The following is a 19,354-nucleotide window of genomic DNA, read 5'->3' on the forward strand; positions in this document are numbered from 1 at the left end:
GAATCGAACGCGGATTAACCAGCGCTTTGGGGAGTCGATTTCCTCAAGACAATATCGCCTTCTTCTTACCTCCCAAGTATAAAGCAAGCAATCCTATAATGTCAACATATTAGTCAACATAAAACATCTCAAACATTTTAATCATTGTTGGAGTCAGATTTTTTCTATTACAGATATGCCAATTTTGTAACAGGCTGAGCAGACCATCAGAAAACATACACCACTGATCGTTGTTTTCATAGCTGTCATCTTTTATGTGACATTCTTTCTCAATATATCTTTTTCGAAATTGACATAACTTTTGCCATTTTCTCTGGTTTCTCTTGTCTCAACTTTTAATAAGACCTTAATTTAGTATAGTTTCAATTCTTAGAAAAGTTCTTTTTGACATTGCATTGGGTGTCGCAAAGTGGCCATTTTAGTATGTTGAGGAATTTTGCTTACGCCCTTGTCCATCGATCAAATCACACTGAGCCACGGTGAGTACAAGATCAGCGGTAAATTCCAGTCATCGGACCGTAGACCCGAATTTAACGTTAGGCTACACTTCTGCAGCTTCAGTTTTCTTACAAAAGAGCCCCGAACCTTTATTTACTGAGAAGTGGGTAAAGAAGCGGGTAAAGAGAACTGAGGAGTTATCACTGCTTGAAAAAACAGCTTTACAAAACTTTACTTCCGAAGTAAATTTCATTAAAGGTGTACCAATATGCAAGGTCACCTTTGTATTAACTTTACAAAAAGTAAAGGTGCAAAGATTACCTTTACAGACACTTAAATACAATTAAATATAACCTTTCACCTTTAATGTCATAAAGTTTTACCTTTAATGTAATTAAATATAATAAAGTACAATTGTATTTTATGATTTCCTTTTTGAATGCATGAAAAATTACCTTTACTTTAACGGAAAGGTGCTTAAATATGACCTTTCAACTTTTATGTGATAAAACCTCATCTTTAATGTCATTAAATATGATTTAAATGGCTTTATAAGATAATACCTTTTGACATGAAATCAATGCTATAGCATTTACAATTATGAAACTAGAACATTTAAATTTGGCCTTCAAACTCATGAGATTTGTGTATAATTATCAATTTTTGCTATTATACATATACATTATACACTGATAACATGGTGCTGTCTTGTGTCTGAATAAATGAGATGGTTTTGTTTATGATATTTTTATCCCTAAAACTTTAATCAAATCTTCAAATATCTTTCTAATCAACAGCTTTTGTATCGGTAATATCAATTGTTCCTTTGCTTAAAGCTCCATCACACTTCCAACAAACCAAATTTGATTTAAAGCATTTCCTTACTTTGAAAATAAAGACTACCTAGGATACATGCAACTGAACGCTGATCATTATGACGCAATGTGTCATATACAGAGGAACATTTTTGAGTTTTTAACAGCACATGGACCTTAAATTGTAATTTATGTCATCACAATTGGGAAAAAAACATTTCCTTTTCTGAAATAATCCCAAGTATTCATTGTATCGAAATGAAACTATAATTACAAGTATGCTTAAATGCTCCATATTTTATTTCATTAAAAATAAAACAAATATGTAATGTAAGTTCAAACACATAAGCAAATTAAAAACAAAGAAGAAAAAAATATTTAAAAATATGCAGAATGCAAAATTGTCTACATCATGTTGGTGTCAATAAATTGTGCAGCACAAAAATGAGCAAAAATAATATAGTATAGCAGTTAAATAAATCCAGCATTTTTGTATACATTTTTCTTGTCTTTTGCATTCAAAAGATTAAACAAATAATGAAGTTATATTGTCATATTTCAATAATTAATATTTGTTACTTTAAAAAAAAAAAGTCATCATAACTATATTGTATGTTAAAGAATTTGTGTATACATGTGTGATCTATGTGTCAAGCTTCACACATATACATGTATGTGCTGACTTCACAAAGCGGTAAAGAGTGTATGTAAGAAATGTGTGTGTATATACATGTGTGCCCTATGTGTCAAGCTTCACACATATAAATGTATGTGCTGACTTCACAAAGCGGTAAAGTGTGTATGCAAGATATGTGTGTGTATATACATGTGTGCTCTATGTGTCAAGCTTCACACATATAAATGTATGTGCTGACTTCACAAAGCGGTAAAGTGTGTATGTAAGATGTGTGTGTGTATATACATGTGTGCCCTATGTGTCAAGCTTCACACATATAAATGTATGTGCTGACTTCACAAAGCGGTAAAGTGTGCATGTAAGATGTGTGTGTGTATATACATGTGTGCCCTATGTGTCAAGCTTCACACATTAAATGTATGTGCTGACTTCACAAAGCGGTAAAGTGTGTACGTAGGAAATGTATGTGTATGTACGTGTGTGCTCTATGTGTCAAGCTTCACACATATAAATGTATGTGCTGACTTCACAAAGCGGTAAAGTGTGTACGTAGGAAATGTGTGTGTATGTACGTGTGTGCTCTATGTGTCAAGCTTCACACAAATAATTGTATGTGCTGACTTCACAAAGCTGTAAAGTGTGTATGCAAGAAATGAATGTGTATATACGTGTGCTCTAAGTGTACTGCTTTAGAAAAATAATCATGTATTGTAACATAAATATATATATATAAATATATATATAAACATGTAATTTTTAGGACCTTAACATTGGAAAATAGTACTGAACATTTAAAATCTATATATAGCTTGTTAAAGACAATATATTCTTAAATGTTATTGTTTTCCTCTACAAAATACATGTATCCCACTAAGTATAAACAGTGACATAAACCTGTTTAACACAAAAATCGTTCCCTGGGCACTACAACAATAACATTTTGCCCTCTTACTTCATCTTTTGCATATACAAATTTAGACCTAATTCTTTGAACAGGTATATACATTGATGGTCCTTGGACATCAAACAAATCACAACTCCATGCTTCAACTGGTTTTCCATAGTAATTTAGTACATATTCATTTGGCTTTGCAAACCAACTAACACGAGCTAATAGATGCACACAAGATTTTTCATCTACTAAAACATTGTGTAATAAAATGTTCTCAATTTGCCCTGGTCTAGGTGCTAATCCCATTTCTTCGTAATCACAAATCTGACCGTCATCTTTATGCCAGTACGCATTTATCAATGAAGACCTATTACTCCTTCCCAATTTGATTCCTAAAACTGAGCCAAATATATCTACATATTTAGTAGATCTACAAGTATTACAAACAGTGATTCTACTTTCTTCAATATTTGGATATAAAACATTGTACATTCTTTTCAAAAAAGACACATCTCTTTCACTTAAAGTACAATTCTTCAATGTTGATACTTTTACACCAGAAAAAGAATCTATTGTCCAACATAGTGATTCAACACGGACATCTTTAGAGGACATTTTGACTAGGTCATAACTGGCACCTGTGTTCATCAGACTTAACGTTCCTCTTTCATTATCCTCATGCAAAACTTTAAGTTTTAGAAAGTCAGGTCCAAATTGTTCCTCTAAGACTGAATCAGAAAAAAGGTCAACAGCATGACTGTTTTTAAGAAACTTTCTCATCAGCTGAATTTCAATATTCCTTTTGTTAGATGGAATTGATCCCAGAATCCCATTTTCCCTTTCAAAGCTAAAGAGCCAAAATGAATACACAGGTCCAAAATCATATAAACATTTGTCAAGATGAGCATGCAAGTGCATATTTGGAGTTATACATTCACTACCAAATGCCCGTTCTACTTTCTTACAAAAAGAAATTAACAAAAGGTGGGCCACTTTCACATTATTTCTCGACAAAGTTCGTGTACATAATATTTTACAGGCTAATACAAATTTTCGCCAGTATTCTAAATGCTCCTCTGGCAAAACTCCTTTCAATGCATAGATGGAAAAAAGAATTGTCCAATTTTTAAATTGATCAGCATTGAAGGATCCAAAACTACTAGCCATTTTCTGGGGAAGCTTTCCTACATCTGATGGACAAGATATTTTTTCAATTCGTTTCTGCATCATATCAAAATGCTCAGGTCGTAAGACCTTATGATCTTTCCATATCAAAAGCATTCGCTTTGCAGTCCCCAAAAATAGATTGTGCATGGGATCAATGATAGTCATTGTAACAGGGTCAAAATACGCCAATTCTAACAAAACAGAATATCTAACCCCATATTCCTTCTCTAATTTCTCCCTACTAGTTTTTGTTTTGCTTCTAACAATTTTCTTAACAATTTCTTTATGAACTTCCAAATTTCTGTCTTCCCAAAGTGACATATCAAAACCCCCATAATTCTTTTCTCCCACCCCACCATCAAATGTTTTCATGCACTTGTTGCAACCTTTAGTTGCTGCATGTCCTAAAAACCCACATAATTTTCTACTTGCTGGAATATCACATCCAACACAAATTAAGGCTAATTTAAATTTTACAGGTTGTGATGGGGAGTTATAACTCTTCATATAAAAACCACTCCAAGCTTGCTTCAGCTCCTCAACTAAAGGATCAATAAATGTATTAGTGGGTGGCTCCGATTTCATATCAGGAATAAGTCCAACTAAAATGACATTTTTTTTTTTAAATCTTTCAACTCTTGGCAGGTTCAAAATGGTTACATAAATAGCACCCACAGAATAATTTGTATGTTTAAACGGCTGAAACCAATCTACATTTAACATAATGCCATAATTACGTTGTGATGTAAAAAATTCAAATTTTCCTCCATTGAAACATTTCCACACATTACCATCATACACATCCATGAGAATTTCATCTGGTACATTTCTATAGCGCCAAGATTCACAAAGATCTTCAAAACCTTCTCTTTTTACCAAAATTTGCAAACTTTCTTCAATGCTCTTATAACAGAAACTTTTTCTTGGTACAAGTTTTTTTTTACCATTTACAGTTACTGATTTTAAAAGAAATTCTCCACAAGGCTTTCGAAAGTGTCGAAGAGCATGATTTGGAAACAAAACATTTGTACACTTTTTAGACATTTCATCACCTTCAATAACATTTACACACTCTGCAAAATCATAAAGAGCATAACATTTCGGACATACCGCATATTTTCGAAACATATCATTTTTAAAGGAAATACTCTTATTCAACTGATATAAATTGGATGGAAATTTCTTGTACAAATCTTTAGAAAACTCTGAGGCAGCTGACACTAAGTATAATAATGATTTGACAAGAAGAAGTAAATATGACAATGCAAGATCAGACACATAAAACAAGGACTGCCAGCGCAATAATACTTTCAAAACTGAAACAATCAACAAGTTGGTATTATCTAATTCTTGACTTGAATCTTCTTCATCCAAAATGGAATCGATATCTATTTCACACAATTCCTCTTCATTGTCGGAGGACTCAGATAAACAGACATCATTCGTTGGAATATCATCCTCTTCTTCCATTACAATATCATCTTCATCATGTTCTAAACTTGTGAGTGTCCGGTTTTCTGACCTTTCTGCATCTGTCACAGATTTCACTATAGGCGCTGCATGTACTTTTCTAGTATCATCACTAGGATCCTCTGTTTGATTTGATGAACAAGTGTGTCTTAATAGATGCCTCCCAGAATATTCTTCACCACATCCAGAACAGGTTTTTGGTTCCCTTCTTTTTCTTTTTCGTTCCATTCTCATTAAATTAGAACTTGTATGGTTCCGTCAAAAAAACATGCCTTTTCACTGAAACCAAATACAAAACGTAAACTTAAAAGCAATTTCTTTCAATAACTGGGCAAAAACTTCAATAAACTGAAGCATACATTTACCTGATAAAAAAAATCAATGTATTGAAAATATGAAGGAGTTAAAATGTCATTCTTTAGTATATTATAATTGCAAATACTATTTTATGCATCATCTTTCTGTATATTCTAATAGAAAATATAATATTTTTTTCACAATCCTGACTAAAATTCAAATAGATAAATCAGTCTTAAAAAATGCACTACCAAGGTACACGATCCTCATACAGATCCCATCTAAAAACTATTAAGTCACATACACTAAAATGTGTTATCTCCCTTTGTAAGACAAACATTCTTAATATTTGAATTCAATATACATGCATTTGACAATATACATGCACTGAACTTTAAGTTTCAATTTAAACATTAATGTGAAGTCAGTCAAATAGCAGTCAAATATGAAAGTACATTATATCAAAATCCTACAAAGCTTTTTTATGTAAAGTAAAATGTACCCATACCAATTCCATCAACAGTGTTTACAACATAACCACTGCTGTATTTCTTTACATCCGCCTTTGCCTTTACATATCTTACGAAGTCCTTAAAAAGTCTATCATCTTTCAAGTCTTCTTGTTCTGAAATAAAAACCATTAGTATTAATAAATATCAAAATAGTGACATTTTTTTAGCATAGTGTTGAATTGTTATTTTACTAGCTTCTATACCACTGTCCACTGCAGCTTCTTCAGCATCTCCATTTGAGGGGCATTCTTCAGAATTCAATGGTGTGATTTGCTGATTTGCATGTAACCTCAGGAGGTTTTTTTTCCTTAGTCGCCTTCTCTTAGTTTTTGCTTTTACAGCTGCTACGCTTTTTCTTCCTTTTTCTTTTCCCATTGATCTAAAAGTCATATACATAGTCATATATATAACATAAATAAAACAGTTCAATATAGTATTAACCAACCTGCATGACCGTCACCCATTTGGAATAAACAATATTAAAACTACAATAGGTATCAGACACCTACCGGAATTCAATTCATATTCTGATTTCAAAACATATAATCACTTAAGATTTACAAACTTCAAATACTTGTACACTGTAAATGTTAAACATTAAGATTAAGGATTAAAATTTTTAAGAATATTATCAAATTCATTATCTATTTTCAAAAAATCCCTTTAGAATACATGTGTATGCCCATTTCTTAATACATTGTAACTCCTCAATCATAAAAATGCAATATATATTGAATATTAGGAAATATATTTTCACTTTCCTCAGCAATAAGTTACTTCTAAAGACTGTTTAGTGTTAACATCCATATAAACTTAGATTTTAACATTTATAGGCTATTTTGTTATGTTTTAGTTCAGAATGAAATGTGTCACACAACTAATGAGTGAAATCAACTGTGTAAACCATAAACAAATCATTATTATGTACCTACATAATTCTGATGTATAACAGTCAAAAGATTTAATGAAATCCACTTTTATCAGTATATCTTAGTACCGGTATTCACAATCAAATCACCATTATTTTGAATTTTCTTCAAATATACTTCCTACTTGACTTAAAAATAATTTTGCGGATCACTATTCAGTCAGAAAGCGAAAAGCCCCCCCCCCCCCCAAATAAAATAGCAGTCCTCTTGAAACTGATATTTTAAATAGTTAAGCAAGTACTCAAATTAAGGAATGCAGTACATTTATGTAATATCATTTTGTGCATTTTTTTTTCTTATTTTAATTTAAAAATGAGTGGGAATAGCCTGCTATTTTGCTTCCGGAATGTTAATTACAAAGAAATGTTTTGATCTTTTGTTCCCTTTATCAAAATTATGCTAATGCAAAAATTCTAATATCACATGCTGGATAAGAACATGGTGGGTTCATCAACAATGAGATGCTAAAGGTATAAATAAATTTATCTTGATTACTGATTGCATTCACATTTAACAGCATGGTTTGTGGAAATGCATTCTTGATGACTAATGATACCAGTCATGTTAAAGAGGTCATGTCAGTTTCAAAGAAATGTTGTAAACAAAGTGGGACCTCATAGTGTGACCACATGCAAAGTCCAGCTTCTCTTCACCCTGACATGCAATTAACAAGTAATTAATAAACAAATAACCTCCACAGACTTGTGCTGAGTGAGTAGGGCATTGGATAATATTTCTTATCTATGCATTAATCATACTCATTCTGTTTACTAAAATTTGGCACTTGTTTATTGCTTTTGCTTTCTTTGTGTGTGAAAAATAAAAACATGTAGCAATCTGCAAATAACGATATTAACAAATTTTGAAAGGCTTTATTGTTGTGTAAAATATTATTTATTTGAATATAAATTTCATGTTGCAGTAAATAGACATGTACCTTCCTCTATCTGACTATAAATTTCAGGTACAGTACAACCTCCAGACTTGGCTATATGACTTGAATAAGCTTTATTAAGCTATTCAGGGTACCTTCATTAAAGCTGCTTGGTCCGATTTTATATCAAATTTTATGCACGCTTTTAAACGATGGCTATGCTTAGTATATGTATAATAATAGACATTGCAGTAGTTTTACCCGTCAATTATGCCAAATTTCAAAGAAGAAAAATACGTACAAAATTTGCTAACAAAACAAACGACATTAAAAGGTACCGCGTTATTTCGCCTCATGTTAAATTTCACCCCTGACGACGAGACGGGAACGGTTGTATTACGAATTTGACATCGCTTTAGATAAAGGTCGAAATGATCAAACAAATTACAAATAAACATGTGTACGTTCTGTTAGCCAATATTTCTAAAGTCTGCTTCCTTTACAATCGATGCATAGCATGCGGGTTGAATAACCCCAATCATTCGGGGGACGAAACCCTGCAGTTTCCTTTTCTAAACTTTCCCGTGATGCATTTTGGTATGTTTTTTCGTTTGCCCAAAGAGAAATTATTTTTATTTACTTTGAATATTTCTAACTTTGACAGGAGACTGATTCTGCTAGTGTAAATAGGAGAAAGTCCATAACTTTCTAAGATAAATGATTTGTATGGAAAAAAAATTGATACTGTAATTACAAAAAAATCGGACCAAGCAGCTTTAAATTATTTTGTCATACATTTTTTTTTATGTACGATAAGACTGTCAAGCTGATTATTGTCATATTTTAGCATTCATAATAAAGGGGTTGGAGTGGGGTGGGGGGCTTCACTATTACACTATTATAATTCATAACAATCAAAAACGAACATAAGAAACTGCCCTTCCCACTTTATGGAAGCCTTTAAATAATTAAACATGTAAACAATTATAAGGAAATTGATCAACATTAACACTACAATAGGGGTTAATGACCCCCCCCCCCCCCCATCAGAAAATTTGATGTTTCCCAATGTCTTATCCCTTAATAGCAGCAGCAACAAACCCTATAAAGTTACAAACAAAATCTGGTTTGATAAAAAATGTACTCTTTACTTACATACATACTGTCGTAATGTCCTACGAGCATATAATAATGATAGGAACATGTACAATAGGGAACTTTTAATCAAAGCAAGATGTATGTGTATTAAAAACCAGGAGACGGTACATGAAACAACAGGGCAACAGACTTGATTAATGATTATCTACATGACAATAACCCCAGGGAGTTTCAAAGGATATTCAAACATATAAAGGAGGTCAGTTATGGTGAACAAGATAATTGATTGGTAATAATTTATCACAATGAGAAGAAATCATACTTATCCACGCCTCATTGCACACAAAGTGGTGAACAGTTACCCAAACAATGGAAATATATTTTTTGCTTAAAAGTGTTTAAAAGCTGCAGTGTTAAAACTATCTTACATTTGGGTCAAGTTTATAATGGTCAGTGGCGCAAATATTATTAGCAAGTTAATTGCGATTTTTCGTCCATTTCTTACAATTAATATTTTCTTCAAAAACTGCATATTAATAGCTTTATTAAGCTATTTTGAATAGCTTTATAAAGCTATTTAGCTTATTCAAGCTATATAGCTCAATCTGGAGATTGTGCTGGACCTGATATATATTTATATTTTATGTAATTATTACATTGTTTATTTGTGGTAATATCACATAATCGAAGATGTGTCTGTGTACTGCAAAATATTTGTTCACACTGATTATGTACTTACATGTATTTATACAATGCCTAAAAACCATGAGGTTTTGAGCTAATAAAAAAACCTATACTATCCTATTAAAACTTTATCAATCCCTATAAACTAGCCTCTCCAACTTCTGCTTACATACTTAGGATTTTTTTAAGGTTGGCGATTTTTTAAATAATGATTTTGTGCGCTTGTCGGATTTAACTGCCCCCCCCCCCCCCTTCCGCTTTAAATAATGTTGTTAATCTATGGTCTAACTTAACAGTTAACCAGGTTCGTTACGGTCTTTTTGTCTTACTTTTTTTTACCATCCCTATTTCATTCTAGAATGGCAGGATTGTCAATAAGAAAAACGTTCGCGACAAGCTCTTACAGCAGTGCTGAGTAGTTTAATATTCCGCGCAAATTTGCATGCGTTATATATCGGGGGAAATGTGCATTTTTCTAACTATGCCTAGAGCTGTAAAAAAATTGCAGTTAAGTTAAGACTATAGGTCGTTAAGAATTAAAAATCCAACTTACAGTGCACTTGAATGCGGTTTTTGTGCTTCAATGAATCCAATGTTCTTCCCCTTGCTTTCAAAATTGCGCCAATCGTCCATCCACTGATATCCTGAGTTAATTGTTGCATGGATGTAGTCGCATTCGCATTTTCTAAACAAAGTTTATGATAATTTGTTTTTATGTTTATATTGTCTTGAAAAATGACTCTTTTAAAGAAATTGGTTATAACAATGTCCAGTTATTGGAATTATTCATAAAGTTAGAATATAAACGGTAACTTGAAAGCGCACGAATCATTCGACGAATGCCTACCTTGGTACTCCCAAATATGGAGAAGGATGCTGCTAGCCAATCAGAGCTGAGGGCGCACATACAAATTCAGCTAAGTTTAAAATCGCTTAGCACTCTCATTCGAGTCGAGAACAACAGAACGATGTCGGAATATAACTATAGCACTTCTGATCCAGATGAGGAAAGTCAAGATCTTGACTTGCGAATCGAGGAAACGGCCACAGAAATAAGCGGCATGGAGACTGGTCCGAGCCAAAGTCCAGTGAGAAACCAACGTTCAAAGAAAAAGAAGCGCATTATTCGTCCGATGTCTCCTGCCAGCGAAGCGGAATCCGAGTCCATTCTGACGACGGTAAGTTTTTTTAGAAATGTAATTTATTTTAATAGTAATATTATTGTACGTAATGTATTTGCACAAAGTTGAAAAACTCTGTGTTAGCCATGTATCATCGTTTTATAAATCTTAACATAGAATATAACATTTGCCAGTCAAACAAGAAAACAAAGAAATGCGATATATCTATGTAAACATGGGTACTTGAAGTTATTTAAGTTTATTGTATTTGCATGTATAAAAATGCCCATTTAATACTCATATACTTCCAGTGTCAGTGGATATCCAACATTTTTTTAAGAAATTTTTTATTGGGGAGGGGGTCCATGTAATATTTTAACAAGGCCGATGGGGAGGGAGAGTTCAAAAGTACATACATGTTTTCGGTAGTTTTATTAAGTACATTCAATTTAAATTTTCAGGGGGGGGGGGCTGGGCCTCCTAGATCCGCACATGCTTAAACAATATCAGTGCAGATCCCTGGCAAACCTATTTTATTTTCTATATATATTTCATCTGCTATTCCTGCACAAATTGTCAAATTCTCTAGACAGTAGCTAAAACCTACAGGCAATTGATTAAAATTTATTTTGATTTGCTTCTTATCTTAGAAATCTGCAGTGCCAATGGTACCATTGAGACGGTCACCCAGAAAGAAGTCAGCACTGAGTGAGACCCACAGAATATTAATGGAAAAATCTGATGAGGAAACAGATGACGAAGGTCAACGCTCCTTTTTCAAGGTAAAATCTTAAGTTTGATACTCAGTAAATAGAATACAAATCAAGATGGGACTGGAATTTAAAGGTCATATGAAACGATTTTTAACACTATGATTTTCTTTCATAAATATAAAGCTTGGTATAAACAAATGTTAAAATACGTGATGCAAGATTTTTTTGCCTTTGCATTACTGAGAAATAACCGTGAAAACTGAGCACCTGAAAAAATTCTTCCCCGCTTATCGTTCTTGATTTTGTGGATTTATGACGTCACAAAGACCCACCGATGTAAACAATGCATCAAAACTAGTGTAATTTTACAGTAGTTTATCGATTAAATTTTAGTAATTTTTGCATATATGAACGTGTCTTTCTTTTCAAATGAGACCATTTGATTTCGTAGAAGCCTACAGATGACTTAGTTTTAAGTGGTCGTTAATGAATAAATCTAATATCAGCTTCTCACCAGAGTAAAATCATGATGAAGATCCCGTACTGCAGTGGAAATTTAACGAAAGAAATGCTCCAACATTAACAGCTGATTAATGAATTATCCTTATCCTTTTGAAATAGAAACATCATTTTCTTCTTCGGTACGTATAATGATTGAGCTACATTTAAAGGGAATTAAAGCATTTTAATTGATTTGATTTATTTTATCACCAAAAAAAGTATAAGGCAGGCCAATGAAAATGTTTGAGGCATTGTGTACATAGTTTGTATTTAAGAGCAGCTATAAAATGCCGCAAAATTATTCTTAAATTTTATTTCTGACTTATTGATATATACATGTAGCAATATCTTTATATTAGAAAATACTTTGTGTACACGTGTATTAACGTTTTCATTAAATTAGATCGCGGAAATATGGCATTTAAGGATTTAGAAATGTATTGGTAAAATAAATCGGTTGTTTGATAAAAATAGTTGTGAACGAATGTGAAGATAATAAACAGATTTTATTAAGTACAAGCATCAATAATGATAAAAAAAAAACCCGAAAGAAAACATTGCGGAAGAAAGTGAGATAGACGGGGTATGTGAGTAAACACCGCACATACACGCTGTAAAATCAAAACACTGCACATACAAGTACACGTTTCAAAAACAAAACACTTGAAGAAATTTCTCTTAGACTAAAATAATTAGATGGTAACATATTTGTGAATTTGAAAGCGAAACAAACAATATAGGTTAATCGTGAAGCGAATGAGGCACCACGAGGCCTATATATAAGTTGTTTGGAAAAAAATCTTAATGAATTGCATAAACGTGCAAATGGGAAAAAACCAATCAGTTATTTTTGAATTTGTCAATTTCATTAAAAAGATCGAAATAAAACATATATATACACCCTAATATTAAAATTATATTATACTTGCATGTGGATCTATGAAGAAAATAATTCATTCTCCGTCCAGTCTCGAAACTGAATATGTACACGCTATTAAATATAAACGCACACGATTTCATTTCTTGAGATAAAAAAAATACTGACATGGTTGATTATAGTATAATTATACAAGTTTTTATATAAAATAGTATTTTTTTTCTTTTAAAATGCTGCAAAATGACTTGGATATCTGTATTCACAACATAGCTTTATAAGGCTATTGGGTCTTACTGACGTCATAAGCAAGGGAGGTAAGCCGCGTAAGTCAATGATCGTTTTCCCGATTAAGTGATTTTGATCGACTGTGGCGCTCACATTTTGCATAAAATATCCAAAAACAATGTCAGTCTTATTTAATAGGCACTTATGAACTCATTCCCGTATATAACTCACTATGGTCAGGATATCGTTTCATATGACCTTTAAAGCAAAGCTGGCAAAACATTAGAGAGGTCTGGTGCATCACATAATTATGATAATCTGGGGATCAATGTACTGAATAAATACCATCAATACAAGATTATCGGAGCAACGGTTTTTAATTTTTTTCCAAAAATGTCAGAGCTTCATTTATTTGCTAATTTTAGTCTGTGCGTTTTATGTGAAAGTACAAAAATGGTGGAAGACAAGGTTAAGTTGGCAAAACTGTTATGAAGCTAATCTTAGAGTTTTTGAAATTTTCTGGTCCCACTGGCAAAACTGGTAAATATTTCAAATGTCCAGTATTCTTTTTCAATTTGATTAACAAAGCGATTCACAATCTATCGAAAAGATTGACTTTTACGCACATTGTAACTTACAATTTTTAAGGAAGGCTAGATAATGAAAAAATGTTAGATGACAATCATGACATACTTATGATGAGGTCTCTAACTGCTATTAACCGATGGCAATGATTTGCAATCTTTTGTTAATTGACAAACTATGTTTTAATTTTATTAACTTTAAAAACATGGTAACACCTCCACAACTTAAGCCCTTTTTTTTATGCAGTGTATTGAGATATGTATCATATTGATTCTCAGGTGTTGTGATATGTACCGAATCAGCTAAGTAAAGTATCGTCCCAGCCTTACAAAGCATGTAACATATAATCATAAACAAGATGATAACTTTTCTTTATTGAGATATAATTATTTGAACAGGTGCATGTGTTTATTAGCAATACATGTACATATACATCATATGTTTGAATTCCTCAGAATGCAAGAACTAGCACACCTGTAAGAAGATCTCCAAGAAAACAACCAACAAACAACTCCAGACAATTACAGGAATCGCAGTCAGAGGACGCGCTTGATAAAGATGACAATCTTTACAGGAAGGTAAAGACATAGTTTATTTATTTGATATGTGTTTATTTTATTTGATTAATTTATTACATCTGCAGTGTATCTTTGAAATATAAATAAATATATTACACTAACAGCTGTCCATTTCTGATTCCTTGTATTTAAATTAGAACTTTTTTTTTTTAATTTTGGTTTGTTAAGCAAAGAAAAGGAGCATCAAGAGCTGAACCCTTATTAACCCAACCAGTAGAAAAAGGAGCATCAAGAGCTGAACCCTTATTAACCCAACCAGTAGAAAAGGACACAACCCGTATGACACCCTTGACGAGTAAAACGCAACAGAACAGTAAGTAATAAATAAAAAATTACATACTGTAGAAGCTGAAATATTCGTTGAGGAATTAATTTCGTTATTTTCGTTGGCAGTATTTATCAACGAAATTACATCCTTGAAGAATTTTTACCAAAGTATTCATAAATTAATTAACAGAGTTCATGTGTAATACATTTTAGAAATTACAATATGACGATATTAAGAAATTAAATCCCAACAAAATTGTATTGGGTTTAAAAACAACGAAATTTTAACCCAACGAATATAAGTGCCTCTACAATATGCATAAATGCTGTAATCATTTGAATTATTTATAATGAAATTAAGAATTAAAAGATATTGAAACAAACTTTTTTTTGTCACCAGTAAAAGGCAGTACATCCTTGCAAGCAGTTATGCTACAGTTATGCTATTCATTTTTATCTGACTGTTTAATTCTTGCATATATATATATATATATATACAGTATATTATGTATATAGAAACATTTTAACAAAAGCTTCGACTTTCTGTGGGATGTTACTATCTAGTTTGCTCATCAAAACAAACTGTCAACTATTGACCTACTTTCCTCTAATTCGCTAAGACAAACTCATTAATATTAATAGACTGTCAAAACCAGAAAGTTGTTTGCCAAGATATGCTTTGTGAAATTGACGCTGTTTCAGCGAAATATACATCTGATCTCTGGGTGAAGTCGGGCGAGTGTCATTGCGTTCAATATATTCATATCTATAAGCCAATAATTGGATAGTTAACCATGAGTAGACCCTGCCTTCGTCAGATTGGAGTTTGTCACGTGCTGCTCAAAGTCCAAGCTCTTTTTAAAACGGTTCTAGTCTTTAAAAATTGCAAGAATAGGCATCTTGAGTAGAATATGCATATTTAGTGAAATTTTTAAGTAAAAAGTGGTATGCCCTAATTCTAAATGTCTGAAACCATAATATTAATGTTTTTATTACCAGTTGATTTAAATGTAGAATTAGCTAAATAATGTAATGTTCATGTAGATAACAATGAAGCAGGCTTACACTTGCATTTTCGGTAACAATTTCATAATTTTGTTGTAAAGGTGTGCAAGGACAACTAAGAGAGATAATTCAAAATCAGAGGGAAATTCTTGCCCACATTGGGATCATGAAAAGAGATTTGCGAGAACTTGCACAAAAAAAAGACGAAGCACAAGCACCAGTCAGTGTCCCAAACAGAATCAGGGTAAGTAATTTCCAATGTATTTTTAACCCAAACTCATTTAACAGCTGTATAATTTTGATGTTGTAACAAGGCAAACTTAGCTGCTAACTTTTTACAATCTTTTTTAATAACAAAAATTGTGTTTGTAATTCATACATGTTAACCTCCAGTGATGAAAAATATGTAGATTTTGAACTCAAAAGTGGTAGCATTGCGCGCGGTGCGCGGCGGTTTCAATTTTCATGTGAAGCTAATGGCTACAATAAGGAATATGAAGGAATACAATAAATGAAACAATAACACTTATATCACATGCAAAGAAAGATTTATTTGTGTTCATTGGTGTAGGATTTTGTAGCTAGCTTTTCTTTTCTTAGAGTGGTCTTTTCTGGAATTGATTCAAAACAACTTTTGTTATTATTTAACTTTGTGGCCAAAATTGAAGAAAAAGTGTCATTTGATAGTTCAGATCTGAAACTTGTCTGTATTTTTTTTAAATGAGAAAACACCCTTTCACATTCTGCATTTGAGTTGGGAATAGTCATGGCCACTGTTATAATAGAACAAAGTTTGGGAAATCTAAGTTGAGAAATCGGTTATGACAAAACGTACAAAACGCCTACTGTTCCCCTTTTTTTTTGATCTATGAAGAAAGTCAAATACCTTCAGCCAGTCAGTGTTAAACTTTGAATAATATCTTTTTCTTTTTCGGGGCGGTGATGTCGATGACATTTTTGTAACTAATGTAATCAATGAGAAAAGTTCACCACTCATTGTCAAACGCATGCTTGAAACCCACATTATTATTGCTATGTAAAAAACGTCTGAATGTTCCTGACTCAAGTCACGCGATATCTAAAGAACTAGCGAGATTTTATAGCTAGAATGGCTTCCAAAATGGCTACCCAAGCGAGGCAAAATTGAATTTTTGAAAAATCGGTAGATTTTCAATTAAAAGCGGTAGGCGGGAAATTGGGTCGAAAATCGGTAGAGTTAACATGTATGTTGTATGCAATATAAGAAATTTATTTTCTTATTGTGAAGATTAGAGTTATTAGTTAAATAGCCTTCATTTTCACATTTTTTTTTTTTTTTTGATAGGGGGAGGGGTAGTATTTGAATCGGGTTGATACTCTATATAGTGTCTAAGCTGTAAAATGTTATGAACTTTATGGCTGTTCATTTGTACTCTGTCAAGTTATTAATATTGACACACAAATGCATAGACAACTGCATAATATTGGAGATGGTATTTAAAGTATATTTAAAGTATAAACATGTTTATTGTCAAAATTTTACATTGAAAATTATAAAAATTTACACAGAGGGATAATATTTTTCCTTATTCAGTTTATGTGCTTATGTCTTGTAGATAGCTGTTAAGGAATACTTTGCCAATGGTGAGGACATGGATTTGAAATGGGACTACCAGAAGAGGTAAGTCAAAAACAAATTATCACAAATTTACTTGTTATAAAGTTCAGATGGTGAATAATAACTAATAAAACTTTAGTGGAAAAATGGGAGATGTTTAGTTTATATTCTTTCATTGGCCCATAATAAGCGGATCAATGCAGAACTATCTTTGTTACTTTGAAAACTTGTAATTTTGATTATAATTCCTAAAACATTAAAAAAATTTGATACCTAGGGGTAGACCTGAGAATCATGGTATTGATATTATTATAGTTCTATGCCAATTAAATGAATTTTATTAATATTTGAAAATTGAATGGAAACTTAATATTTACAAGCACACAAGCATTTATCATTACTTTACTTTCTTCAATGAAATATGATTTAAATGCTGTTTTGTAGATTCTATGACGAGGAGAATTGTGAATTGACTGATTATATCAAGAAAAGCGTAAAGGGGGTTGCTCCTGATGTAGCAAATGAGGTTTTAGAAGGTAAACTGTCATTAATATTTTCATTTTAATTTTAAAATCTATTGTTTTTTGTCCAATTTTGCAACATTAATAACCCCTTTTGTTTGCGTACTACATTGTATTCATTAAAGGTAACTCTAGTATTTTATTTTTTTGTCTGCATCTCCCAACAATTGTAACCACTGAAAACTGTTTTTGAAAAAGAACTATATTTCTCTTGCAGCTGCTGTGAAGAGATATTTTACATCGAAAAAGGAGGCTGCCAATAGAAAATCCAAGAACAAGGATGCTTTGCACAAGCAGAGGCAAGCCACCTATGAGAGAAAGAAAGAGGCAAGTATTTTAAAACCCATTTTTAGAGACGTAATAAAGAACTTTGCAACTTCCAATAATGGTCATTGAGATTTTATTTTTTTAATTTATTTTAATTAAGATACGTAACAAAAAAAATAACAGATATCAAATCTTCAAGAACTTAATAATCTGATCATCCTCAATCTTGAAATGCAACACCACAGTTTTCAACACTTAAAAGAAGCAGCCTCTCTGCAGTCAATCGTCATACATGTAACTATTATGAGTAAAAATTACTTAAGTTTTTTATTTCAAATATGGTCAGTTTTTTGGTCCTTCCATGGTACAAGATGATGAAGTATGTTTTATTTTACTGTTGTGTATTGATATCATTATTCATATTGTAGAAAGTACGACGTCGACTCCAGGCAGCTGAAAAGAAAAACTGGGGAATGGAAAAGAAAAAAATGGTGACACAGCTATTGAAGTCCAAGTCAGCACATAACCTAATGTCGAGTGATGAAGAGGCTGACGAGGGCTTCATATCACACCCATATTCATGGGAGAGTGATACTTGGAGGACAGTAAAAGAAAGTTTGGACAAAAAATATTTGGAAGTCTGTCCGTCTAGAAGCAGGAGGCTCCTCCAGAAAAGAACCAGGGGTTCCATTAAGGAGCAGCAAAGGCCGGACATAGAGGAGGAGTTCTCCTGGATTTTTGTATAAATTGAAAACTGTAAACCTTTTTGTAATTAATGATTGGTGAAGATTGCATGTACTTTTTGTGTAACACAATATATATATGTAAATTATGAAAATGTAATGTGTTTTTATCTAAATAGCATTTATCAAAAGGAAATATTTTCACTAATAAACATTTTTTGCACCCTTTTTTATTTTCTCTTTTTCATTTTTTAAATCCATGGTTATGAATTTATTAGATTCAAATAACTTTAAACTAAAAAAAAAAGAAGTAAACTTCATATTTAAGTTTGGAATTTACAATTTGTAAACATTATATTTACTGCAATTAAAATGATGTTTAAGGATATTTACATTGATTTAATTTTGTAAAATTTCTAGTTTACATAGTGCAAAAATTGACTTTACTGCAATTAAAGTTGGTATTTAAGGTTTTTTAAATATTGAATTTAATGTACTAAATCTATTATTTAAGAACAAATTAAAGTTGCTTAAATCTTAAAATTTGATTTCAGTAAAGTTAATTCAATGTGGGACATTACATCACATTTAAGGTCAAGTA

General features: G+C 32.0%; 2 protein-coding genes across 2 annotated transcripts; one reads left to right on the plus strand and one right to left on the minus strand.

Annotated features, from left to right (window-relative positions):
* Positions 1–1,535: 1,535 nt before the first annotated feature.
* LOC109619603 (uncharacterized) lies at positions 1,536–10,493 on the minus strand. Its single transcript, XM_034464139.2, has 4 exons — positions 10,367–10,493; positions 6,432–6,607; positions 6,225–6,341; positions 1,536–5,698 (listed from the first exon to the last, which is right to left on the minus strand). Exons 1-4 carry the CDS (start codon positions 10,444–10,446, stop codon positions 5,658–5,660), a joined length of 414 nt encoding a protein of 137 aa, XP_034320030.2. The 5' UTR covers positions 10,447–10,493; the 3' UTR covers positions 1,536–5,657.
* Positions 10,494–10,652: 159 nt separating this feature from the next.
* LOC117680522 (uncharacterized) lies at positions 10,653–18,685 on the plus strand. Its single transcript, XM_066066383.1, has 8 exons — positions 10,653–10,991; positions 11,585–11,716; positions 14,291–14,413; positions 14,582–14,726; positions 15,787–15,929; positions 17,281–17,345; positions 17,727–17,818; positions 18,021–18,685. The coding sequence occupies exons 1-8, from the start codon at positions 10,653–10,655 to the stop codon at positions 18,197–18,199; spliced, it is 1,218 nt and encodes a 405-aa protein (XP_065922455.1). The 3' UTR covers positions 18,200–18,685.
* The last annotated feature ends 669 nt before the right edge of the window (positions 18,686–19,354 follow it).

The sequence above is a fragment of the Magallana gigas genome, chromosome 7 (genome assembly GCF_963853765.1).
Source record: "Magallana gigas chromosome 7, xbMagGiga1.1, whole genome shotgun sequence".
NCBI lineage: Eukaryota > Metazoa > Mollusca > Bivalvia > Ostreida > Ostreidae > Magallana > Magallana gigas.

What these genes read in the sequence shown, in the direction of transcription:
- LOC109619603 (XM_034464139.2), bottom strand. Translation starts at nt 10,446, where the DNA reads ATGGACGATTGGCGCAATTTTGAAAGCAAGGGGAAGAACATTGGATTC. An exon ending in AGAAGCTGCAGTGGACAGTG is followed by an intron (nt 6,342 to 6,431) that starts GTATAGAAGCTA and finishes TTTTTATTTCAG; the next exon opens with AACAAGAAGACTTGAAAGAT. An exon ending in AAACACTGTTGATGGAATTG is followed by an intron (nt 5,699 to 6,224) that starts GTATGGGTACAT and finishes ATTTGGTTTCAG; the next exon opens with TGAAAAGGCATGTTTTTTTG.
- LOC117680522 (XM_066066383.1), top strand. Translation starts at nt 10,653, where the DNA reads ATGCCTACCTTGGTACTCCCAAATATGGAGAAGGATGCTGCTAGCCAA. An exon ending in GTCAACGCTCCTTTTTCAAG is followed by an intron (nt 11,717 to 14,290) that starts GTAAAATCTTAA and finishes TGAATTCCTCAG; the next exon opens with AATGCAAGAACTAGCACACC. An exon ending in AAATGGGACTACCAGAAGAG is followed by an intron (nt 17,346 to 17,726) that starts GTAAGTCAAAAA and finishes GCTGTTTTGTAG; the next exon opens with ATTCTATGACGAGGAGAATT.